The sequence below is a fragment of the Falco cherrug genome, chromosome 14 (assembly GCF_023634085.1).
Source record: "Falco cherrug isolate bFalChe1 chromosome 14, bFalChe1.pri, whole genome shotgun sequence".
Classification (NCBI taxonomy): Eukaryota; Metazoa; Chordata; class Aves; order Falconiformes; family Falconidae; genus Falco; species Falco cherrug.
The window spans coordinates 6,605,693-6,632,957 of NC_073710.1; the positions used below are offsets into that span (position 1 = coordinate 6,605,693).

General features: G+C 41.1%; 1 protein-coding gene and 1 long non-coding RNA gene across 6 annotated transcripts in view; both read left to right on the forward strand.

The window, feature by feature from the left end:
* The window catches only part of SALL1 (spalt like transcription factor 1), a 24,153-nt gene extending 16,441 nt beyond the window's left edge, over nt 1–7,712 (forward strand). For all 5 annotated transcript variants that reach the window (XM_027813162.2, XM_055726693.1, XM_005444600.4 and 2 more), the window contains 2 exons: nt 526–3,938; nt 5,013–7,712. In XM_027813162.2, coding sequence (XP_027668963.1) covers nt 526–3,938; nt 5,013–5,453 — 3,854 coding nt within the window. In that variant the 3' untranslated portion in view covers nt 5,454–7,712. The remainder of the gene's footprint in view (nt 1–525; nt 3,939–5,012) is intronic.
* A 540-nt stretch (nt 7,713–8,252) lies between these two features.
* The window catches only part of LOC114017382 (uncharacterized), a 229,114-nt gene continuing 210,101 nt past the window's right edge, over nt 8,253–27,265 (forward strand). The window contains exons 1-2 of the long non-coding RNA XR_008735068.1: nt 8,253–8,534; nt 10,429–10,607. This is a non-coding gene — a long non-coding RNA (uncharacterized LOC114017382). The remainder of the gene's footprint in view (nt 8,535–10,428; nt 10,608–27,265) is intronic.

A 27,265-nucleotide genomic window follows, 5' to 3' on the forward strand; every position in this document is an offset into this window, starting at 1 on the left:
GTCCGTGGCTTGGTAATACATAGTTTTTTATTTTCTTGTCAACAACTGATTGGGACCTCGCATGACTACAAATTAGTTTAGTGATGGGGCAACTGTCACAGATATCTTTGAATCAGTTGAAAATGAACAAGGTTGACAGGAACGTGAGAGTCTAATGAGTCCTTCAAATGGCTGATTTGCACTCAGTGGACAACTAGACAATAAGCAGTATGAATTATTGGAAATCAATACTTTGCTATGGAATTTCATTATGCTCCAATGCCTTCAGTTCATAGTATTTTATATTTTGATGGATTATCTGAAGCAAATGGTCATCAAAGGCACAGGGATTGATAAAACTCCCTTGTACAGTTTTAAATGTTGCTTTTGACTTATTTTTGTGAAGTAAAATATTGATCTAGTTTCACATACGATCTTAGTCTATTTTAGAGCGGTACACAAAACCAGTACTTCTAAATAAAATGTCCTGCAGAATTTTTTTGTATTACTGGTTGGTTCCTAATCCATCATCTTTTGATGTTTTAGGAGACACAGAAAAGGGTCAAGCAAATCGAACCACTAAGAACAAGGATGCCCATGTCTGTGGCAGGTGCTGTGCTGAGTTCTTTGAATTATCAGATCTCCTGCAACACAAGAAGAATTGTACTAAAAATCAATTAGTTTTAATTGTGAATGAAAATCCAGCTTCTCCTTCTGAAACCTTCCCTCCTAGTTCCCCTTCTGATAATCCTGATGAACAGATGAATGACACAGTTAATAACACAGATCAAGTAGACTGCAGTGACCTTTCAGAGCATAACAAACTTGACAGGGAAGAATCCATGGATGTGGAGGCTTCCAGCATTAACAATAGCAGTAGCAGTTCCAAGAGCGTCAACAATAGTATTACAAGCAGTAACAGCTCCACAATGGGTACCTCAGCTGTAACAACCTCTCTACCTCACATAGGGGATTTGACAACATTAGGCAACTTTTCAGTGATAAATAGTAATGTAATAATTGAAAACCTTCAGAGTACTAAAGTGGCAGTAGCACAGTTCTCACAGGAAGCGAGATGTAACGGTGCATCGAACAGTAAGCTTGCTGTACCTGCCCTGATGGAGCAACTGTTGGCGTTACAGCAGCAGCAGATCCATCAGTTGCAACTGATTGAACAAATTCGTCACCAAATATTATTGTTGGCTTCCCAAAATACAGACATGCCAACATCTTCGAGCCCTTCTCAAGGTACTTTACGAACGTCTGCCAACCCCTTGTCCACATTAAGTTCCCATTTATCCCAGCAGCTGGCTGCAGCAGCTGGATTAGCACAAAGTCTTGCTAGTCAATCTGCCAGCATCAGTGGTGTGAAACAGCTACCCCCTATACAGCTACCTCAGAGCAACCCTGGCAACACTCTAATTCCATCCAGTAGTGGCTCTTCTCCAAATATTAACATATTGGCAGCAGCAGTTACAACACCGTCCTCAGAAAAAGTGGCTTCAAGTATTGGTGGCTCACAGCTCAACAACCCACCAGTATCAGCATCATCTTCACCAGCTTTTGCAATAAGCAGTTTATTGAGTCCTGCATCTAATCCACTTCTACCTCAGCCCACCCCTAGTAACTCTGTTTTCTCCAGTCCCTTGTCCAATATTGGAACACCTGCAGAGGATTTAAACTCCTTGACTGCCTTGGCACAGCAAAGAAAAAGCAAGCCACCAAATGTAACTGCTTTTGAAGCAAAAAGTAATTCAGATGAGGCATTCTTTAAGCATAAATGCAGGTTCTGTGCTAAAGTGTTTGGGAGTGACAGTGCCTTGCAGATTCATTTACGTTCTCACACTGGCGAGAGGCCATTTAAATGCAACATCTGTGGAAACAGATTCTCCACAAAGGGAAACTTAAAAGTCCACTTTCAGCGTCATAAAGAAAAATACCCTCATATTCAGATGAATCCATACCCGGTGCCGGAGCATTTGGACAATATTCCTACGAGCACGGGTATTCCTTATGGGATGTCTATACCGCCAGAGAAACCTGTCACGAGCTGGCTGGACAGCAAGCCAGTCCTCTCCACCCTGACGACTTCTGTTGGCCTGCCACTCCCACCAACGATTCCAAGCTTGACCCCATTCATCAAAACTGAGGAGCCTCAGCCGATTCCCATTAGCCATCCTTCCGCTAGCCCTCCCTGCTCTGTCAAGAGTGACTCGGGAACAGCTGATCCCACATCAAAAATTTCCAACGGACTTTCTGATGAGGTAGAGGCTGGTGCTTTGCCTACCTCAAATGGCAAAATGGAAGAAAACCCTCAAAACACAAGCGCTATCACTAACATGAGCAGCTCTGTGAGCTCACCGGCAGCAGACTCGGGCTCCAGTGGTGTCACCACATTTACAAATCCACTGATGCCTCTAATGTCAGAGCAATTTAAGGCAAAGTTTCCATTTGGAGGGCTATTGGATTCAACGCCAGCATCTGAAACATCAAAATTGCAACAGCTGGTAGAAAACATTGACAAAAAGGCAACTGATCCTAACGAGTGTATCATTTGCCACCGAGTTCTCAGTTGCCAGAGTGCACTGAAAATGCATTATCGCACACATACCGGTGAGAGGCCGTTTAAGTGTAAAATCTGTGGCCGTGCTTTCACTACTAAAGGCAACTTAAAGACTCATTACAGCGTCCATCGTGCCATGCCCCCGCTGAGAGTACAACATTCGTGCCCGATCTGCCAGAAAAAATTCACCAATGCTGTTGTGCTACAGCAGCACATCCGAATGCATATGGGAGGGCAGATCCCCAACACCCCAGTGACAGAAAACTATCCTGAGTCAATGGAATCAGATACAGGCTCTTTTGATGATAAGAATTTTGATGATATAGACAACTTCTCAGATGAGAACATGGAAGACTGTCCTGACAGCAGTGTGCCAGATACACCTAAATCTGCGGATGCATCACAAGACAGCTTGTCTTCTTCCCCTCTGCCCCTGGAAATGTCAAGTATTGCTGCTTTGGAAAATCAGATGAAGATGATCAATGCAGGACTTGCTGAACAACTTCAGGCAAGCTTGAAATCCGTCGAAAATGGGTCAGTAGAAGGGGACATTTTGACTAACGATTCATCCTCGGTTGGTGGTGATATGGAAAGCCAAAGTGCTGGAAGCCCTGCTGTCTCAGAGTCTACCTCTTCTATGCAGGCCTTGTCCCCATCCAACAGCACTAACGATTACCACAAGTCACCAAGTATCGAAGAGAAACCAGTAAGAGCTTTACCAAGTGAGTTTGCCAACGGTTTGTCTCCAACCCCTGCTAACAGTGGTGCTTTGGACTTGACATCTAGTAGCACTGATAAAATGATTAAAGAAGAGTCTCTGAGCATGCTCTTTCCTTTCAGAGATAGAGGTAAATTTAAAAACACCGCATGTGACATTTGTGGCAAAACATTTGCTTGTCAGAGTGCCTTGGACATTCATTACAGAAGTCATACCAAAGAGAGACCATTTATTTGCACAGTTTGCAATCGTGGCTTTTCCACAAAGGGTAATTTGAAGCAGCATATGTTGACACATCAGATGCGAGATCTACCATCACAACTTTTTGAGCCCAATTCCAGTATCGGCCCTAATCAGAACTCTTCGGTTATGCCTGCTAATTCGCTGTCATCACTTATAAAGACTGAGGTTAACGGCTTCATGCACAGCTCTCCTCAGGATAGCAAAGAAGTACCCTCTGGTCTAGTTGCTTCAGGACCGCTGTCCTCCTCTGCCACGTCCCCGGTCCTGCTCCCTGCTCTCCCCAGAAGAACCCCCAAACAGCACTACTGCAACACGTGTGGGAAAACATTTTCTTCCTCCAGTGCTCTGCAGATCCACGAAAGGACACACACTGGTGAGAAACCTTTTGCCTGCACTATATGCGGAAGAGCATTCACAACAAAAGGCAATCTGAAGGTACTTTCTCCTCTTGCTCTTTTTAGGTTTCATTTTCTCCTTGTTGCTTTTTTATTTTTTTAATTCTTTATGTCTGTTAATGTTGCCAGCAGTGGTGCCTTTGGGTGTTTGTGGTGTGACAAATGGTGTGTTTAGTCAGCTCTGGTAGGCCCGGGTGGCCTCTTGTTGAGTGCTCAGATTGGCAGCCGGTCCGAAGCGTGAGCCGCTTTTGATGCTTAATTACAATTCATGTACCAGCAAAGACTGTCTATGTAGAGTGTGAAACGGAACAGCCAAATGATGGTAAGGAGTATTAATTAACAGAGCAATGTGTTTCGTAACTCACACACCTCTTCAAGAGGTGAAAGGCTCTTGAATGTGCTGTTTTTCATAACTATCATGTAAGATGATGAGTGTTTAAAAAAACTATTAACATAATTCTGGAACTAATGGGCATTACTTTAATTGATTATGTAACTAACATTTCCTACTGATATGTGTTTGAAAAAGCAAATATACTTAAGTTTTAGAACACCAGTTGAGCACTTTACTGTGTACATTTTTCTGTTGACAGAGTATTTCTCTAGAGGTTGCTGCCAGTAATGTGAGATGAATAATTACTTTCAGGCCATTCTGTCTATACGCAAGGCTCTCCGATGAGCAATCAGTAAAGGATACTTTCTGCCTGTCTGAAAAGGACGTTTATAGGGTAAAGGGTGTCAAATACAATACTTACCATTGCAATGAAAGTGGACATAGCAATTCTAGCCCTGAAAGCAGCTATCTGCAATTGACAGAATAACGTGAAGTCATTATAAACTAAATACATGTAATAAAAAAAGAGTAACAAGCAATGCAGTGTTCAGCAGGAAAACAGGGTATTCTGGGTAATGGTGATGGGCTAATCCAGAAGAAGTTTATTTATTATTCCAGATGGGAAATGGAGCCCTGCATCCACTACCTTTAGTGCCGTTCATTACGTAACAAGACTGGACATGTTCATGGACTGCTGCCTTCTCTGTGATCGGAATAAGTTTGAAATCCCTGTCGACCTTTATTTTTTGTTTGTTTGTTTCTTCCATTCTTTCTTTCCAGGTTCACATGGGCACTCACATGTGGAACAGTACTCCTGCAAGACGAGGCAGACGACTTTCCGTAGACGGCCCCATGACATTTCTAGGAGGCAATCCTGCAAAGTTTCCGGAAATGTTTCAGAAGGATTTGGCTGTGCGGTCGGGGAATGGAGACCCCTCCAGCTTCTGGAACCAGTACGCAGCAGCACTCTCCAATGGCTTGGCCATGAAGACCAACGAAATCTCCGTCATCCAGAATGGCGGCATCCCTCCGGCGCCGGGGGGCCTGGGCAATGGTGGCAGCTCTCCCATCAGTGGCTTGACAGGAAGCCTGGAGAAGCTCCAGAATTCAGAACCCAATGCACCTCTAGCTGGTCTGGAGAAAATGGCAAGCAATGAAAATGGGACAAACTTCCGTTTTACACGTTTCGTGGAAGACAACAAAGAAATTGTAACAAATTAGAAAAAACTCCGTAAATAACATTCCTGCAAATAGTACAACCTAGGGTTGTTTTTTTCGAGCTGCAGGCTACAACATTACAAAGACTTTCTTTTGTACCATGTTCTACTTCTAGAGTTCTAAGAGAGCTTATTTATTAGTGATATAACCTTGCTTTGCAAACAAATGCAAGCATTAACTTTGGTCTCCTGTATTTTGAACTAAATACTAATCGACTAGAGTGCTGTAAACTTGCTGTAACATTTATGGCAGTTGCGAGTCTGTTCTGCTAGGTGATCTTGTTCTGGCATTAACTTATTTTCTATATCCAGTTTAACACGAACTCTGGTATTGATGCGATGCCTCAGTGATGCATTAGATCTCTAATAAAAATCTGTATATAAATGTACACTTTGATCCTGCTGGAAATTTTATCAGCAAACACATTGTTTAATTTTTCCAAACAGAATTAAGAAGAGGACTGAGAGAATATAGACTGAACGGTGTGGGTCCTTTACACAGCTCAGTTTTTGATTTTTATTATAAAATTAAAACTGCTTTAATTTTTGTAGGTTTAACATTTTTCGTTTTAAACTGTTATTTGTATTGTGCTTTTTACTTGAGTCGTCTTAAATGTTAATACATTTCTGTACAGTAATAAGCACGCGGATTATTAGAGAAGATACTGAAGTGTTGTTTTGGTAGTTGAAACTGAGACGTAACATTTTGCCTTGTAGGTATATCATTATAGAAAATGTGCTGGACTTTCACAATGCTGCTAAGTATGGCATCTTGAACAACTTCCGTGGACAACTGTAGATGCTCCTGTATATACAATAAGACATCACTTTCATTAAAATGTACATATGTTCCTTACAAGGCCAAGCCCTACTCCTTGACCAAGGGAACAAGTATAGTGTTTGTTTATTTTGTATTAGGTACTGGGGGGGGCGGGGCAGGGGGAACCTTGGACTGTTACATGCACTTTCTCGGAAAGTTGAAAGGAAAAGAGGTCCAGTTTCTTTAACATTTAATACTTACTAACAGCAGAGATACTGTAATTTTACTCGAGTAATCAAATACATTTTTGCAACAGATAAAATTCGCTGTCTCTGTGTTTTTAAAGTGTACCTGTATTTAGTAATCACTTTGTATTATTTAGCCTTTCCCTTGGTTAACATGAACTGTCCAGGTTGTATGTGTGTGTTTATATTTGTAAGTATGGGTATACATATATGTATTGCATATTAATTGCTAGTATATTTTTCATACCCCCTAATAGTGGGAAATTCCTCCTTAACTATTCAACTCCTTCTCCTCATAAAATTGTAGATATTTTGGCATTTTTAATTTCTTTATAAAAAGAAAATGCTGCTAGCAAAGACCTTATTAAGCCTAGGTAAGTTTCCTTTGACGGAAATAATTTATCACATTTAAGGCTTGATTTGATTCAAATGCTTTATATTTGATATTAATTTTATTCTATGAGATTGTATGTTTGTGGCATGCTTACGCTGCTATATCTGTGTTAAGACGTCCACTTGCAAGCCTCCATATATTATATGGGGTTTATAACTTGACTGTAAAAAAAAAAACAAACAAAAAACAACAAACCAACAAAAAAACAATTGCTTTGGCCTTGCACATGATTTGGCTTCCCTTACGCACCTGCAATGATCATTAACCTCAATGGGAGTTTGGGGAAACAGAATTCAGCCCAATGTTTTCACCCAGTAGAGTTTTATCTCCTCACATTATTATTTATGAAATATAAATCCATTTGGCTGCTTCAAAAAGCCCAATAGGAATAATCAATTTTATGTTCATGTGAAAAGAAATATATTTTACAGTTCCAAAATTCGGGTATTTTGTGTTATGGGATTTTCTTCAATATCAGCGTGGGGGGAGTTGCTTGCCTTTTGAAACAAGAAGTAATCACTTTGCTCTTCCCCCTAGTAGCTTGAGTTGTAATTTGGGCATCATAGAGGATGCAACACTGCAAAGCTGGGGTGAGAAATACTTTTCTTGAGGATTTTTACCCTTCATATGATTCTGAAACCTTAGTAAAGTATTAACGCTGTAGTCTGAATACCTCTTGGACTTCATGTCTTTAGAACTTTTTCCTGTTCGAATGTGATGATTCATCTGGTACATGATATGCATTTTTGTTAACATGTAAGTTGTATACTAGAGCGAGCTGGCTTGTCAATGTGAATATTTAAGAATTTCAAGTCACCTTTTGGTCTCAGAAAAAGGTAAATTAAACGGATTTTGATGATTTTATCAATGAAATACTAACTAATTCTCCTTTTAAACTGAGTGTAGATTTGTGCAACAGAAAAGCAAGGAAGGGTTAGCGGACCCCAGCGCTCTGGGAGGGCTTCCTTCACGCGGATTGAGTTTCATTAATGGTTTTAACTGCAGCCCTCGGAGTCTCGACTCACGTTAAAGGCAGGCCTCGGGGTGCCGAGCGCCCTCCGCCCCGCCGGGTACCGGGCACAGGGCACCGGCCGGGGCAGTCGGGCCCCGTACCGGCCAGCCGCCCCGGGCACCCGGCTCCCTGCCTGCCGCTGGGTAACGTATGCACTTGGCGTTTTTCAGCAAAAAACCAAAAAGTCAGCCGTCTTCTTTCCAGCGCCTTAGCGCCCACCCCGCCCCGCCGCCGGGTGCCCCGTCCCCTCGGGCGCTGCCCGCCGCGCGCCCCGCGAGCGCACCCCTGGGCGCGGGGCCAGGCGGGGGCGGCTCGCGCGCCCCAGCGACCGTTAGGCGCGAGCGCTGGGGGCGGCTGAGGTCGCTTTCCCGCCCCACTGAGGGGGCCGCGTTTCCTCGCCCGAGGTGAGGTGCCCGCCGCGGAGGGCGGCGGACCTGGCTCTCCCCCAGCCTTTGGGGAGAGTTTCCCCGCAGCCGCGGGGAGCCGGCCCGGGGGATGGCGGCTGCGGCGGGCGAGGCTCCCCGGGACACCCTTTCCCCCCGGCCGCCCCCGCCTGATGGCGGCGACTGCGCGCAGCTGGGCGCGGGTTCCCCTCACGAGCCGGCGCGCTGCCCTGCCCCGCGGCGGTGTTGCTGCCGCTGCGCTTCGTGCTTCCCTCGCTGCCGTCTGCCAAGGTGGGTGCTGGGGGGAGGGAACCTTCCCGTGCCCCCCGGTGCGGCGGAGGGTGCCTGCGCTGCCGTCCCCGCGCTGCGGAGCGGCTTTTCGTCCTCTTTCCTCCTGCCGGCGCCGCGGAAGCCGGGGCGCCCCCCGAGGGTGCTGAGGCCGTGCCCCGTGGGGTGCGCGGTCAGCATTGGCTCCGCGCTCCCCGCCCGGTCAGGCGGAGCGCCCCAGGGCCGGCTGCGAGCTGCCGGGGAAGGGCGGGGAGGCGGGGGGTACACGGGGACGACGACAGTTGGCACTGGAAATACGGAATGTTAAATTTCCCGTTACTTGACGCCGGGCCGTGGGGACCGGGGGAAGTCACCTCTCCCCAGAGCTGGCTGCTGGCGAGCGCACAAAGGTGCCCGCGTCGCCTCGCAGCTGGGCGCCGCGCTACCTCGCCGCAATTACCCGGCGCAGGATTTCCTATTCACAGACACTGAATTCATCCTTATTCAAGAATAGTTTTGGTTTGTGTTTTGTTTTTTTTTTTTTTCCTTTACAGTTTTGTTTGCGCGGCCGCGTTTTTCTCATTAGCATCCAAGTTTTCTTCCCCTGCTCTCCTCCTCGCCCATCACAATTTTATTATCCATTAAAATAAAGCAGGGGGGTGGTGTGGTTTTTTTTTGTTGTTGTGTGGTGGTTTGTTTTTTTTTTTTTTTCTTCTTCCAAGCGCCAGCAGTCGTTCAGCTCGTTCAGTTAGTCGGCCCGAGTAGTTTTCTTCACTCAGAAACAGACGTGATTTGTAAAAAAACTGGGCTAACAGCGCGCGAAACTTCCCGGCTCGGGCAGTGGGTGAGGCCGGCGCTGCCGCGGGGAGTTTGGCGGCCGCGAACCCCGGGTGTCCCCGAGCTCCGCAGGGAGGCGAGGAACCAGGCCGAGCCGGGGCCGAACGGGCCGCCTGGCCGCGGGGCAGCCCGACGGGTGGGCGCTTGGCTTTCACGGGGCAAATTGGAAAGATGTTAGCGGGGCAGGCGGAATGAAAAGGGCGTGTGGGGCTTATCAAAAGGACCCACCCCAGCAGAGTGGAGGGAGAGTCAGGGCAGCGCAGCGGATGGGGAGGAATAAGGTTCCTCTGTTGTCGAGGCAGGGGTGAGGAGGAAAGGGGAGCAGCAGGTTGCGGGTGTTTCGCGTGCGGCTGACGGCCAAATCCCAAGCCCTTTTCTCAGGGAGAAGTCAGGTGAATTTTGGTGTTTCTTCCTAGGCTGGGCTGTGGTTTGAGACTTAGGGAGAGGTTGCAAGCCTTCCCTGCTGCAGCCATCAACAAATATCTCTAACACTGCTTTGGAAAGAACATTTACTGACCATGAAAATGCAACAGTTGCTGCTTGGTTTGACCTTCTGTTTGGGGCGTAATTCTTGCTTTTGAGAGTCCTGAAGTCTCAAGCTACCTGGTTGCATCTTTGCAGGAGACCAGTTTTACTTGGCAGCAGAAGGTGTGATTTTGTAGCGTGACAGTTCTTTTTTTGCTTCTCCTGCCAGTCAGTCTTCAGAACTTCTCTAGTTTTGTCTCTGATTTTTTTTTGTTTTTAGTCGAAATAACATTTTCCTATTTGGTTTCCTTCTCTCATGAATATGAGTTGACAGAGGTTAAAATAATGTTTTGCAAGTAAGTAGGTACAGTTATTTATACAAGCCGGAAGCAATATGTCTCTTAACTGCTGAGCTGAAATATAAGGACTTAAAGATTTCACATACAATATGGTCTCTTGTATATATACACCAATCTAGACAAGAAGTTAAGGATGAGTAGAGGATTGAAAGGACAAGAATAAATGGAAAGTATGAAACTTCAACTGAGAACAGAGTTACTGACAGCTACATTTATGTTCAGTTTCCTGATTTGATATTTCTGGTTTTTACACCCAGGTTATAGTTAATATCAGAATGGCTACCCTGAGCCAGTCCGTCACTACTGGCAGTGGCCGAGCAGATGCCTGGAAGGTGGCAAGTGCATGATGAATCCTCCTTGGGAAGATCTCCTTGTTCCAGGGACGTGGGATACTGGGAGGCCCAGAACCACATGCGATGGCTGGAGTATTTTACAGGTAAGTCAGGTATAAGGATGGCAGTGACTAAACTTAATTTGCTGGCTCAAATTATATAATAGTTTTGTCCTACTATGAGTCTCTTTCTTTGGTTTCCATTTTATCTTGTGTTTTTCTTTGCTACACATATTTTTGAGTCCGTGGTCTGAATTTCTTAAGAGGCAAAATCTCTCGGTATGAGAAGAGGAGCAGTAGAGTGGGAACAAGAGAGCAGGAAAGACATTTTCTTTAGTGCTCAAGTCCATCTAGCGCTGAGGGAGCTGATGAATAACAGACACTCAAGGATTGAAGACATTCTCCACAATGCTCTGCGTGGAGAGTGGGGCCAGCGTCTTGTATGCAGCTGTCTGATCATATGGTATACCTGTGAGAGCTCCTGGAGAGTTGTAGAATAAAGAAGTGACGTCATCTTCCTTTTTATAGCAGTTAGTTATTTATTGCGGGCTTTTCTTAACTTTCAGAAGTCACTGTCACTTTCAGAAAGCAGTTTAAATGCAGGTTAGATGGGGACCAAAAGCATGTCTGTGCCCATGTTAGACTTTGCCACTAGTGCTAATAAGGAAGGTCCTCACTGGAATGATCAGCCCTGAAACTTCTGGTGTCATTTCATTTCAAAAGTAAGAAGTCTCTCCATGTTAGCAGACATTCACATCATCTGTACAGACAGCTCTCTTGACCAGGGCAGTGCTGAAGTGCAAAGGTCTATTTTCATTATTTAAAGGTCTTAAAAATGCAGCATCACAATGTCAGGTGGGTGTAGCAGAAGCCCTGCAGCACCTGGTATCAGGTGGTGCAACACGAGCACTATTTAGAATTGAATATTGAAAGAAAAAAATGGAGTGGTCTGGCACATTAACCAGTGGGGTTAAATCTGTGATACTACTTACTTTCTTTTTGCCATCTTTTCCATGAAAAATACTTTCAAAGTGGAGCCAGTGAGACTAACCAGATGAATAATGTTAAGATTTTTTTCAAAGCAGTGCCTGTTTTGAAAATGAGTTTCCTTTAGCGGTGAATAATTCTCAATTGCTTTCCTTTCATTGGGATTTTAAAATGTCAGTTAATACAGAGAAGCTAACATTTGTTTCGTATGTACAATAAATAAGAGGATAATCATGTTCAGTGCTAAATGTGCGTTCATATGAACTCCTATCTTTTTTTTTGCTAATCCAGAGATTAGCAAATTATATATAAGGAGACAGAGCAGATTTCAAAGGTTTATGTGTCTCCTTGTCTAGGCTGAATACTGAGTCCTCTTGGCAACTTGTGTCAGAGCTGCTGAGAACGAGGCTGTTTGTGATGGTTAGATCACTAGTTAGCTCAGTTGTGGGCGTTCCTTAATACCAGCATAGACCTCTGGTGCTGATACATGTAAACTAATTTAACTCTGCTTGAGCTGGCTCAACTTGCTTTGTCTTCTAACATGGAAGAATGAGTGCTGCACAGACAATTTCTGTAATGGTGTCGGTGGCAGTTTAAGGTGTTACTGTCTTTCCCTTTCAGTCTGTTTCTGTCCACTGAGATTTCCCCCTCCATATTTGAATGGGTGGAATAGATCACAGAAGCACTCTTTATTCATATCACTTCAAAGACACAGTAATTTCTTATTTGGTGAATAAGGCCTTAAGACAGGGAAGTGTCCAAAGTATACCAGGCAGGTTTGCAAAGCTTAAGGAGATCATCTTACAAAAAGAGGTTGAGCCTATATATTGAGTCAGACAGAAAAGAATTCATAAAACTACAGCTCGTTTGAGCCAGAATTTAATGAGATGTTACCTTCCAAACCAAGCCTCCTAAAGGGCCAACTGTCTTCCAAATGGACTTAGCTTAAAACGCCACTGAAGGCATTTTTAGAATAGTATGTCTAACTTTGCACTGAAGTGGAGGGAGAACACTCCGTAAGTTGTCCTGTTGTGACAGAGCATAGCAGTGACAGCTTAAAACACCAAGGCTATTACTTCAGCAGTCTCCTTACTGACGTTAGATAGTCGCCTAGAGTCACTTTTCTTGCTTGACCTGTACAAAAAAGTAGACTGGGCTCCTGTGCTCTCTCCTGGATTTGAAGAAGTTATTAAACCAATTTTCTTCTAAAGCTGTATGCATTCATGCTGGCATCCTCAATAATGTTGAGGCACAAACAAAAAAGCAAACAAACCAGTCACAATAGCATCCAATGCACTTAAACTTGGAGGAAATGAATCAATATTTGTCAAATGGAGGCAAAAGGTAAAAAAGGCTGAGTAAAAATGTCCAGCTTTCTTAAAAGCCATTAGTGAAAATGAAAAGTTGACAGCAATGCTGAAATTTAATTCCTGCATCGGTGCTGTTTGAACATATGATTTTGTTGTAGTTTTCACCTTCTGTCTACTGTTGCATGCACTAGCTTGATGCATGCATATTCCTTTATTGTTAGTGCTGTTGAATGGAATTACCTTTTAAGGTTTGGAACCTTGGAGTCATATGTAAAGGTTTTGCTTGTGGTTGAAGTGTGAGGGGCTAATTTAGGAAATGTAAGTTTTATCCCTAGCTCTGGTCACATGTGACCTCAGGCAAGTTGCTCTAATCTTTTGATGTGTTTTGTAAAACTATACTGACGATAGTTCCCTTACCTTTTAATTGTTGTTTATTTTGGATATTTAGATAGGAAGCTGTTCAGATTGGTCTTTTACAGTGTGTCTATACCATACATGGCTACTGTTTTGGAATATAAATGGTTATAAAATATCCAATACAGAACAGCTATTTTGAATTTCAGCACCTACCAGAACACCTGGAATTGCTCTGCTGGTACCTCAGTATAACATTTGGCACTTGCCAGATAAGGTTTAAAAGCTAATGCTATGTTATACATGCCTATGTTTTTACTGTATTGGTAAAAAATCATCAGTTTCTGCAAAAGGTCTCAGGAGATACTAATTCTTGATGAACTATTGGATGTAGCCACAATCTTTTAAAATTTTCCATGTAGACAAGATGGTCCCTTTCTCAGGCAGAGCACAAGGGAACAGTAATTGCATTTACTGCCTTGCAGACAAGTGTTTGTAGCTGATTTCCAATTTCAGTGACACTTACCACAGATAACTTTCAGCCTGGACCTCAAGTAGTAAGTTCGCTTTATATATTCCCCATATATGAAAAGAATGGTAAAACAAAGTATGTGGAATTGTAAAGGTCATATTTAATCAGAAGAAGAATGCTGGGTGATACACAGTATGACAGTTTAGGGTCAGACGTGTTGCCTTAGTGATTTACTGGTTAGTTTGAGGGTAGTGTGTGAGGTAGGAAAATGTGAAATGTCTTGTGTCAGTGTGGTGTAGTAGAGAGTGCATTGAAATAAGGTGTGCAAACTGGAGTCCTCTGCAGCTGTTGTTTTTTGGTGCTAGTCTCTGTGATATCTCCTGATGCTCTTTGTTTTCTCCCAGAGAGTATATTGCTCTATGTGCTATATAAAATCATGAGCAACAAGCACAGTAGTGCAACCATATGTTGAAATGCAGCTATGGGTATGTCCATTGTCTGCTCTACTGTTGAGTATTGGGAATGATGATAAAGACAGGAAATATTTTTGGATCCTCTGAGATATTTTTCTCTCTTGGAACTATTTGCTCTTTATAATATATGGCAGTGACAATCTTTGCTTTTGAAAGGGTAAATCTGGGTTTTGAAGCACTGGCCATGTGTGATACAAGTTGGCAAGTTAAGCTTATGTTTAGATGTTCTTGCCCTAACTGTCTTGCGGAGAAACAGAATAGAGTGAGTTTCATCTCATCAGGAGTCTGAAGCAACTGTCAGCTAAAGCCTGAAGTCCTGACTTTTATCTACTACTTATCTTGAAGGGCTTTCTTTTTATCTGAAAATTAGATTTTGAAAACGGTAACAACAATAAGAACAGGAGAAATGGAAGAACATGGGCAGCAATTTCCACCCCCACCCCCGCAACCTGGCCTAAATTTCAAGCTTGTTCAATGCTTTATTTATTTCAGTTTAGATAATGCTCAATTTAAACCATCCCAAAGAATCATGATTTTTAGAAATTGCTACTCTGCCTTAAAATCAGGTTTTTAAAATGTGTTGACACAAAGTTACTTAAAATCATGGCCCAAGGCCCATGACAGTGGACAGTTACAAGCTGGCATCCTAGACATCAACTCTGAGATGTCTGCTGTCTGGCCAGCAGTTTCTGCCCCACAAAATAATGATTTATTTTTTTATTTTTATTAAAGGGAAGCTATTAGTTTGTTGTTTGATTAGTCTTTATGTGTACAAGCAGGGGGGGAAATGTGCTCATAGAACCATGATGTAGTCAGGCACCTGTAGCTGACATGGGATGTGACTGTGGGGAGGTGTATGCAGTACATGCTTAGCCCTTTGTAGAGGGCCAAATCCTGGCTGCTGCATTTCCAAATAAGTTTTGGGGTGGATTTGACCTTAAGGAGATGAAATTACTATACAGTTAGTTACTGTAGAAGGCTCTGAAGTAGCAGGGAGTCCTGTGGTGATGTGGTATGTTTCTCTCTCCTCAGATTAGTGGTTGTCTCTTGTATTCCACCCCCTCCTCCTTTCTTTCTTTCTTTCTCAGGGGTTAAGGCTCTGTGTAATGTTGACAGTTACTGGAAGAGGTTCTAACAGCAGTAGAGCTGGTGAAAGACAAGACTATTTATAGGAAACAATAAAGTAAAAATAAATTTAAGATTAGATATCAATAGCTACCAGCTGTAGCACCTTTCCTTCCTCTCCTGTTAAGTAGTAAAATCAAAGCATAATTTGAAAAGGATTTCTGCTGGAATTGGAGAAACTATTCCACTCTGCATGCTGAAGGGAAGTTGAGATGTTCATTTACAGGATGGCATTCCCTCAGTTTCTGCAGAGCCAACCCCCAGCTGGGGTTGGAAGTTCACGTGCTGTAGGAAGTGAGATTTTTCTGCTTCGGTGTAAACCTAAGCTTTTGGCCTCTGGTGGTGAGTGGACATTCTGAGTCTTTCCAGTGCCACCAGACCTATTTAAATGATGGGACAGATACACATCTGTCTATTAGGCCAGGTCTGCAGTGTGGGAGACTTTGGAATAGCTGAAGTGCAGTAAAATGGCTCAATCTACCCTGTCAATGTTCATAGTGTAAGAAGTGATGTGCAGACAAGTTATTGGCTACAGCAGTGGCAACTATGGAAATTTCTTGGGTGACTTTTTCCTAAATCAGGGGTTGATTTCATCTTGGTTCTCTTCAGCAAGTCAGAAGTACAGAGGTCTTGGGTTATGCTCTGTTTCCCCTCTCCCCAGAGCCTAGCTTAGACTGTGTTTAATACTATGTATTTTCTTTTTCGGTGGAAATAGTTAATCTAAAGACTCTGCACAAGTCTTAAAAATTACTTGTAGTTCTCTCCATCAATTGACTTTTGATATGTGGTTTTCTTCTTTATTTCTTCTTCAAAGACATGTATAGATATAGGATTATGCTTTTAAATGGATGAATTTCTGTATGGGAAGTTTTTGCCATCTTCTCCTGATTACACTACAAAAGGGGATTGGCAGGGATGGGCAGTTTTGGCAGATGTGGGGTTTTATTTCTGAGGAGGGTGAGTACAGTGGCTGGTAATAGCTGCTGAGCCTCTGAGCCTTTTGCTAGTCTCATTTAGTTACTATTCAATAGTTCTTCCTTCTGTTCTTTATTGTTTTCAGGTATTTATGGTTGATTTTTTCTGTGAAAGACATTAGGAAAGAAAATTTTCAAATGTGTATGTTAAGGGCTGTGGGTGGAGGGGGTAAATTTTTCCTGGGTTTTGTTTGAGACAAACTTACAGTACAGTTTCTGAGAGAGAAGTCTACATTAACATGTGAGAGAACCAAATAATTTAGACCTCCTTCACGAGTTCTTCCTCCCCATTCCTTCATTGCATACTGTTCAATGTTCTTTCTTTAATGCCATTATTGCTTGCCTGTGTTGAAGTGTTAAAATACTTTTAAGTACCAGATTTCTCTGGATTCACTTGAAGAGCAGTAACCCCAGTTTAAAATAACTGAGAGGGAATTCTATTCCAGAGGATTTTTTTCAGCAGAGGAAGTGTTGATTCCAGAAGCATTTATGTAACACTGTTGAAAATCTGGACAAGCCATTGAAAAAAACTTGAAATAGAGAGTCAAACTATTTAATAGTGGTCAAATGCTGCTACCAAATCTAGTCTTTACTAAAATCAGAAATGTTACATCCTTCTCGTTCAGTAATAAACCTACAGTGACTCATCAGGGTGATGCTGTGGCTTTTTCCTTTGCTCTTATGGAGCGCAGTATTGATTGGACTGTGAAATAATAGAACAGCTGAAGCTCAGGTAGCAAATATGCATCGAATTGATCTCCCTTTACTAAGCCTCCTGTATCCCAGCATTATTTATGGCAGAAGGATTGAGTCTGGAAAATAACTTTGATAAATACCACCTTATAGCACCTGTTTAAGTGATGGGAAAGAAAGCACTCCCTAGTTTGTTAACTTTAAGTATTGGGAGTAGAAGTGATGCGCACATAATAATATTATGATTCATACAAACTACTTTTCAACCAACTCGATATATTTCATTACCTCCTTTCCAGCAGAAGTATTGATTTTTGTTTTGTGGTTTTATAACACAATTTCAAGGCTGTTGTAGTTTAATGAGCCATGTTCTTATGATATTTAAAAAGATTTGAAGCATTTGTTGAAATAAATATTATAGATTGCCCATGTCTTGTCACCTCTTCTTTCTCTCATCCATATAAACCCAGCATAAGAATGAATAGGGTAGCCAGCTATGTGGCTTTTTGTGTTTGAGATCAAAGTGCTGCTGGAGAACAATAGCAGGCCACGCTTCTGTGTTCGTGACCACACACAGCAGCACCTGCAGAGCAGTAAAATGTCATTGTTGCTTCTGCAGTTTGAGCACAGAGGAAGCACCACTGAGGTGGCAGATGATTCTAATAATACTTGATGTGAATTGATGGGGAAGGAGGACCATAACACAGAGGGCTTTTTATTATAAGCCTTGACTTCCCAAGCTGTGAACAACAGAATACTGCACCTGTGGACTTTCTTCAAATCAACTATTATGGAAAGTGACAGATTTTATTAACTTAAGGAAGAACTTTTCAACATGGGAAAGTTATAGTTTATTTTGGAGACATGAAGAAAAAAAGCAGAAGGATATATTACATATTTCCTTCTGCTCATACTTTTCTAGTGTGCTTTGCTTTTCGGATGTGCTATAATAGAATCACAGGGGCATTATTAGAAGGACTTTTACCTTAAGAAACAAACCCCAGAAAAAAAAAAATGAAACAACATCTTTGGGGTTTTTTTTTTCACTTTTACCCATCGCTTCATGCATTGTTAGACGAACAATGGAATTAGCAAGAGACTAAATATATTGCTTGAAGAGATACATGTGATAATTTTAAGAGATATTCGGGATAGCTGAGGCTTGGGAGGATAAAAGGTTGGTGGAAAAAAGACTCAGATCGTCCAATATAAGTGATTTATACTAGGCACTGTCTTTGTGCAGTCAGCTCTTCCCTTGTGCATCCATCTTTGGGAAGGTTCAGGGATGGCAGGGGCTGGACATGAGGGCTGCAGAACTGCAGTGTTGTCAAGGGCATGTGCAGGTAAATGGAGCTGATGTACATTTGGACAATACAGAGTTTACTTTCAACTCCAAAAAGGTCATTTTATCAGTTTTATTTACAACAGCAAAACATCACTGCTTGAAGAAGTCTTCTAATATTTCTGTTCTGGGATTGTGGCAGTGTATCGGTCTGGTTTTTAGAATGAAATAGAGTAGTGTCAGTATTTCTTTGTTCAGGTGGCCATCATGTGCCCTGTAGCATAACACATATGTACTGCAAAAATTGGAAAGATCAGATGCCTGGTGGTCTAATACTAGACTCATTCCTACCTATACCATAAATTAACGAAGTGCAGAATCTGATTTATCTGGAGTTTTTCCATTGTTTTTATTTAATGGAACGCATGGCTGTATTCTGACTTTATTATGGCTGCAATGTTTTTTCTAGGCATAGACAAAAGCCTCTGGTACCCATATGAATCTAAACACATCCAAACGTTCTGTAGGTGCAATTAATACGCTGATGATGATATCATTCAGGTTGCCTTAAAAACAGAACACATAAAAAAGGAAGTTAATATGAGCTTTTTACGATCTTCATATGTATATAGCTTTTACAGTCAGTTTTGAAGGAATCGTAGAAGTTGTAATTAATGTAATATTAACGGCTATGAGTTGACAAATCAAGCATAAAGTCAACCGGATCATGATTATTAGCTAAAAGCATAGTGCTTTCTGGTGATTCTTTTTGTTCTAAAAATAAGCTTTGGATGAACTGAAAATCGTTTTGCAGGAAACCCTTAAGTAAAGTGATCATGCAGAGTTGGTGGAATATTATGCTTTTCATTTGCACAAACAGATGGTAAGCTTGGCCTTAGATTTAATCAGGGGATGACAGACAGGTAGCACTTTTGTATATTTCTGATGGAAACGTCTTTTTAGAGGGACAGAAACTGCTTCATATTAAATAGCCTGTACACCAGGTGAGAGAAATATTTACCAGATATTCAGATTATCCTTAGTGTTACTTTAACTTACTATTAGAGTTAACTCATACAGGAAAGGTGCTGGTTTATTTAGTCAACGGCAAAACCTTTGGTTTAATTTATTCTCTTCTCCTTTTCTGGCTTGGCAACACGTATAGCAATCTGGTACACGCAGAAATGTGGCTGTGAATAAACTTGTGAGCAAATAATTGCCTTAACAATTCAGGATTCATGGGTCTCTGACCATATTCTTTTTAGTTCATCTTTTAGATGAGATTTTGATATCAGTTGTTTCTCTTTCCCCTCCCTAAACATAATACCTGGTAACCTAAGCACATACAACCTGTTTCAGAGGAGATATTCAAGCAAGTGCAGCCACTGGTGTGTTTTAATGTCACTGCAAAGATTAGGTTACCTTCGTAGAAACAAAATCTTTTTTTCTCCCCTTCAAATGGAAGTCCCCTGATACCCCTGTCAGAGACCATTTGTTATGCAGAGTTTTGTGAAGCAATCAAAATTAATTCACAGTGATCTTTTCACCTAGAACTCCCAGCTTCAAATAATGGGCTTTCTCAACAGGTGCTTATTGTGTCAGTTTGACTCCAACTTGCCAGACTAAAGATTTTATTCTTTAGCCATATTTAAGAATAAAATCCTGAGCTTGTAATTTACTAATCTTAAGCAGCTGCCCAGGAAGGCACACCTGCTTAAAAGGATGATGTCTTGTGTCTTTGGGATCTAAAACCTAAGGACGTTTCCATATTTTTCTATTTCTGTACTTCGTAAAATCGCAGTTAGAAGTCACTTGAAAATCTGTCCAACAGCAATGCCATGTAATATTGTGGTCTCATTAGGAATCTGATTGTGCTATTTATTCTTGCAGAGGAGCAAACTTCCCCCTGAAGACAAAACAAGATACTTTGATTATTTTTTTTTCCTTTCCCCTGAGTTAGGATTTGTAGTAGGTTTCACTGTGAAATAAAACAGAAGTAGAATCAAACAGTTTAAAGGTAATACTAATAAGCTGTACTCATTTTGACTGTTGAGCACTTTGACAAATGTTTGTTCATCTCTTGCAGACACTGTTTAATATGTTTCATATGAGCTTCAAAAGCAAAAATCAAACCCATACTTTTTTTAAAAAAATATATGTATTGAATGTACTTGGTGGGAAGGCAAAAAAAAAGAGGAAAAAGAAGAATAACTTGGTTTGTAAAAGTACTACAGAATGTATTATCAAAAATACCTGCGCTGCTATTTGTACCAGTATATCATAATATTTTCATTTCTTTAACTGTAGATAGCCAAGTAATTAAAGTACAGGTAATGAAGTATGTAACCTGTAGACACCTATCCCTGTGGAGGGTAAAACCATACTAGTCAAAGCACATTTACACTAGTATAAATGTAGTAGCAAGTACTGTTGTCAAAGCTGTTATGGTGAAAAGTGGCTTAAGCTATAACCATATCCAAAATACTGCACTAATTGTACCTATCGAAAATTATGTTCAGCTGTCATTGCCATACTGGTATTAACTCAGGATGAGAACTTACAGGAACATCAGTGTAGTATCAGAACATACAAACTGTCTACAAGACGGGGAAGAAGGGAATTAAAACAATTGCTAAAAATGTATTTCTGGACAGAGTGGTTGCCACTTGTATGGTATTTAAGGAATTTGTTTTACTTTGTATGCCACCTTTAAGATTAGACTTAAGAACAGCCAGGAAATATTTGCCTTTGTATAGCTATTATTAGTCATTGATTGCATGGATGATAATACTGCTGTAGGTTGAAACTGGGGCCTTTGACATCATTGTCTATTTTAGAAATTTAGTAAGAAGTCATTAAGTCCCTTTATTGACCTGGTAGCTGACATAGTGGGTGCCTCCAACAAACCACATACACGTGACACTGCCCAAAACAAAGATACACGTGAGGCCTCTCAGACTGTTGCAGACAGAGAGGCTTTATAGAGTATTGCTTTAGCACAACTGTTTGAGTGAACAATGCAAGAAAAACAGCTTGTAAGGAGAAAGAAAAAGCAGTAAAAAAGCATCAGCCAGAACCGCATAAGCACTGGTAGCGTTTACTTGAGAAAAGTGTCACAGCTTTTAAAGTTAAATGCTGAGAAAAGAAAGCTTAGAATTTAGAGGAAAGAAACCATCTCCAGCTGTTTAATTCCTCTTATGTTCAGGGAAACAGGATTTTGCTTGTGTCAGAGAAGAAGCTGGCTTTATTATCAATTTCTCCTAATGGAAAGAGAGTGCCCTACGTGTTGGCTTGCTGCTCAGGTCAAAAGGGGGTGATACTGCTTTTTATTTCAATAGCACCATTTGTTTAGGACTCTCAAAATATTCTATAAATGTAGGTATTGGACAACACTGGTTCCCATAAAGCAGACAGATATCATTTTATCTCCTTAGCAAAGTAAGGGACTTTGCTAATAAGCATTGGTTAAGCAGTTTGCCCAAATTCAGCTGTGACTCAAGTCACAGAACTGAGAAGGGAATCTAGGGTTCCTATTCCCTTTTTGTTCATACTGGTGTCAATCAGATGTAAGCAAGAGAAGAGTCACGTCTCAGTGGCTGCAGCACCTGGTTCCGCAATGTAGTTATGAATGTAAACAGACTCCTTGTGAAGCTCAGTGGAATACAGAAGTCCTGATGCTAAATCCCTTTTTCTTGATACGCTGTTTGACAGTGTAGGTCACTAGTACATATATGCTACTGTGAAATCTGGAATATAGCACTGTTTGTACTACACCACAATATTTCCAAGGCTTTGTAGAATGCAGTGAAAGTAAAAGCCTTAGCCTGTGATCTTTAACATTGGTAAGGGACATAAGGAGTATGCTATGAGTATCTAGTTGCCACTAGTTGCTCATGTATTTATTTATAGCACTGAAATAAGAAAACCAAAGTGTTAGTTAATAAAACTGCAAAAATGGGTTTTCAACCTTTCTGGATTCCAGCAATTTCCAGAGATGTGGGAGGGGGAAGTCCTGTGTGATAATACAACTTGCTGGAATTGCCTTGCAGAAGTGGACTCGCATCTCCTGAGTCCCAGTCTAGTGTATAATTCAAAAGAGCATCCAACACAGATGATTGCAGGTTAGAAAGCTTTTCCGTTCTTTAATACCTGTTACCGTTAACAAAAGATTTGGTATACATTAAAGCTTTGGTAGAAATGTGTGTACAATATTTATAAAATGTCACTAGCACATTTCTTTACAATCTCGTTTGAGAAAAATATAGTTCAGAAAAATAAGTTGAAAAATAAGAAGTTAGCTCACTCCACAAGCATCTCACATTTGTTCTATATATGAAATTTTAATTTTTCTTCTCTATAGAGAGCTCTAACTTTGCTTCTTCTAAAACTAAACAAATCGGCCCCAAATATTTCTGACTGAAGCAACTGTTTTAGTTTCATGCGGTATCAGGCATAAAGCTCACTCTGAATTGAGTATGGCTATTAAATTGCCTGAAAAGTAGACTTTAAAAGATGCCATCACATCAAACAATAAAGGGTACACAGTTATTGCAAATGTTGACGCTGATCTCAGTGAACCTCATGTGGCTATCAGGACAAAGCTGTTTGCTACTTTACTCTTGGAATACAGCACACTTCAGCTTGCTCTCTCCTCAGAAAAGTATGTAACTCATTAGCCACCAGTATTTCCTGGTATCTTATGTTTAATTCGGCTTGTTTAGTGAGTTTTTACAAGATTTTTCAATGGAGGAAGCAATTGTTTAGGCTACCAAACTAAACACCAGAACATTTATGGCTTATACTTTTGTCTGTGTGAGAAAAATATTACTAACATGTGAAGCACACTAAGCAATCCTATTGAAGTAGATCAAGTATTTATACCAATGGACAATCACCCATTTTTATTCACGTTTTCAACCATACTGAGTAAAGTTTTCATATGCTTAACCTGAAAGATTACTCAGTAGATTTTGGAAGCATGGAAGTGGGTGGATAAAGTGGAATACTGCATAAATGCTTATAGATAATTTCTAGCAGCAGAGGAAACTACATGGTGGCCCCATAGCTATGTAGAGATAGAATGGTATTCTGAAACAAAGTAAGCTTTGTATAATCACTTATCTTCCCATTAAAAAAAAACCAAACATATTGATGAAGACTTAAAAATCAGCTAAAAAATAAACAGGCAATGCAATGTTTTCTTCCTAAAGGTGCTAGCAGTATAACTTACCAGCTGTTAGGGCTATATATTTGCTCCAATGGAATATTTAACTTCAGTATAGATGACTGGTTTATTGTTGTTGATGGTGTAACTGATTAATTTGTTGCTATTCAGAATGTGAGTAATCTATGTGCTTGCCTGCTGTTCTTACCCGTTTTGAGACTTGGGAAATGAAGAAGTTAACTGCTGTCAAGTATTGCTGAGGTGAAAGTGAAAAATATAACTCTTTCTACTTGCTGAATTAGTCACACTCCTTGTTCTTCTTGGAGCATCATCTCCAGTGTGAGGAAAGGCTGAGAGAGCTGGGGCTCTTTAGCCTGGGGAAGACTGAGAGGGGATCTTAGCAATGCCTTCAAATACCTTGAGGGCGAGTGTCAAGAGGACAGGACAGGCTCCTTTCAGTAGTGCCCAGCGACAGGGCGAGGGGCAACGGGCACAAACTGCAACACAGGAATTTCCTTCTGAATATGAGGAAAAATTACTTTGAGCATGATGGAGCACTGGAACAGGCTGCCCAGAGAGGTTGTGGAGTCTCCTTCTCTGGAGACGCTCGAAACCCACATGGATGCGACTCTGTGCAACCTGCTCTAGGAGAATCTCCTTTAGCAGGGGCTTGGACTAGATATCTCCAGAGGTCCCTTGCAACCCTGACCATTCTGTGACTCCTCCTGTCTCCTCTTGCCAAAGGCAATGCTATCACCTGGCCTTAAAAAAAAACCATATTTTTTGCATTCTGTGCCACCTTAGATGGCAGTTTTCTCTATTCCTCAAACCTTCTAACTTTCTCTCTTTCTTTCTTGCTGCAGCTTCTTTTACCACAGGGAAAACTGAGGTCAATTTATATAAACAGTGTAGGGAATATTACACTTTTGGATGGAGGATGCAGTAAATTTCTGGCTCTGTACTTGAATGTAGAGGGGTTTTGTTGGCATTGAAATTTCATCTGCAAGGGACAATTGAGCATATATTTGATTTTAAATGTAATATATTACTTCCATGCTAGTTAATGAACATTTTCCAAACTTTAATGGACATGCGGCTTTTTCTGAGAAAATAATTTTGTGTATTTTCATAAGCCTGCTCTTATCCTGAAGATGGGGGTGTCCCTGCTCACCACAGTTAGTAGAGTGAGAAGGGTGTTACCTCTGGCAGCCCTGGCACCTTCTCCATTGCTGTGGCCCTGCGGTTGGACAGGGCCCAGTGTGGGTGCGAGAGCTGGGATCTGAGAAGACCTGTGGTACCCTGTAGGGTACCCAAGCAATCCCTTTGCAGTGTGCCTGCCCTCCAGTGCACTAACCATCAGTGTGTGAGTGTGAGGATTCTTCCTCTACATGCATCTCCTCATGCCTCTGCCCTCTCATGTCCCTGGCTGCTAACAATATAACTATTGACTGCAGATTGATCCTTAGTAGTTGAATTCATGTCCTTTTTTCTTTACTGATATACAAATGAATATCTTTAAAAATATGATTCCAGTATGTGAATTATAGTGCATTAAATTCAACACAACTGTGTTGACAAGCCTGTTTCTTCACTTGCGGTAGTGAGAGGTTATTCTGTCAGGCTACTTGGCTATCGTGAGCTATGTTGGCCATTTCCAAGTATTCAGCAGGTACAAGGTCATTATGTTAGGAATTCCCAGTAAGGTCTCTGGCATGCTTCATGTGAGTGGGCTTGCTGGGATGCATATGTGAACTCCTGGCAAATAAGAGCTTTATAGGTATGAATTCTTTTTATAAAGTTTTTTGTTTCTTGGGTTTTGGGATTCTATTTTCTCTTTTTTAGCAACAGTTCTGGTGGTTTGAAGACTAAAAATAATATGCTGCTCTTTCTTTTAATAAGGATTTAGGTTATTTTGCAGCAGAGTATTCCTTGACCAAGATATTAAAATACAAATACAATAAGAAAACACCTGAGTTTTGTACTTGGAAATGCATATCTCAAATTCTGAAAATAAATTTTCTGATTCATTTGTTCCAAGATACTAAATTAAGTGAATTGATTTCCTCAGCTAGTACCCTGCCTAATATATGAGGTAGAAATATGGTATGATAATTTATATTTTAATGAGGTCACCTCACCTAAGAACTTCAGATCTTCATGATGATTCCCAGATGGATAAACAGAGATGCATTCAAATTCTCTGCCACAGTTTTCCATGTGATTAAATAATAACAATAACTTCCTGCCAAGGGAATAGTAGTTACTTGTACAAAAGATCAAATGTGCAGTAAAATGTAAATTGGGACATCTTAACTGAAGTTAAACATAACTGGAACCTGGACCAAAAAAACCCAAAAACAAAACCACACACACACACACACACATACATATATAGGATGCTTTGTGTGCCTTGATTTGAGCAGGTGGTTGGACTTTATGATCTTCAGATGTCCCTTCTAACTGAAATCCTTCTATGATTTGATGTATGGGTAGAAGCAATGTTAAACATATGAAAGACAATTATATGAATGTTTTGGAAATTAGGCTAAAGTCATTAAAAGGGAGAGTCTAGGATGTTGTCTTACAAATTGGTTTGTTTTCAATTTTGTGTGAAGTACAGCAATGCAGTGAAGTAATGTGTTTGTAAAGTGCCTTATGAAGGTCTGATAGCAGCACAGGGCTTTTTGAGAGGGCAGAGGAAGAGGGAAAAGAACAATATCTCATCTGGCTACATTACAGTAGGACAGCCAGTGACACTGTAATTCCTAGGAATCTTTCTCCAAATGATGCAAAGAACAGTGATTATCTAGAAAGAAATCAACAACTTTTCAGTTTCTTAACAGAACACCTGTGTTTCCTTCCTTCCTTTCTGTTATGGCTATGTCATCTCTTTCTTCAGTGTGTGTAAGATGCGTGAGCCTGGTTGGGACGGATGGAGAGGAGCTAGGCTTTGCAAAGGCAGACAGGGTGGTCCTCAACAATGCTCTCACAGGGCCATAGCAGGACTAAAATGCAAAGAGCTTGTGAATTACATGGTGCATATTAAATATATATAAATGGTATGTTCTAATCAGTGCAGAGGTTGTGGCTGATCCACAGAAGCCACTTTTATTGTCTCACTGTAGAGACTGATTCTTTGGCTCAAGTTGGTGGAGGCCATTTATTGGAAGTCTGCTATAAAATGGCAGCTGTAATTGCTGGGGTTTGTTTTTTCTGGTATCTTCTCTTACATCCCAATATCCTTATGTTTCTGTTTTAGGTATTTTCCTTATGCTGAGGTGGAGTTGCCTTTCTGTCTGTCCGGTTTTCTGAAATACTTTTCCTTTCCAAGAAATGCAGTTAAAAGTAATGCAGTCGGAGATGCTGCTCTAATGTAGTAACTCCCGTTTACCACTGGGTGGTGTTTGAGTCAGTCTACAATTCTGGCTTAAGGCTCTCTCTACGCCAAGAAAATGAATAGCTTATTGTGCAACTGAGCGCAAGAATCCCAAGGCCATTTTAGTGATCCAAGATGAAACTTTCTGTTCTTCGTGTTTATTATAGACTGTTAGAAATTAGAAATGTTTAGAAATAATAAATGCAATAAACATGTTAAAACGTCATCATTCCAGGATGATAAATGGAAGGCTTCCTATACTGTTGTTAATTCAACTTTACCATTGTAGCCTAAAGCAACCTTTAATTCCATTCTTGTTTTTTAATTAAAATGGGTGGGTTATTCTGGCCTGGGTTTGCCTTATTTTCTCCTACTGAGCAATACTTCACACTGTTGGCGGCCACTGAAACTTAAGTAGGGCCATATTTACTGAGTTGTTGCACAGCAACACAGGGCCAGATTTTGCTACTCTTTCCTGTGTATGATAGTGTTATATGTTTTCTTTAAGCTAATGACATTCCAGAATTGGAATAGTAAGTTCAAATACTTATTC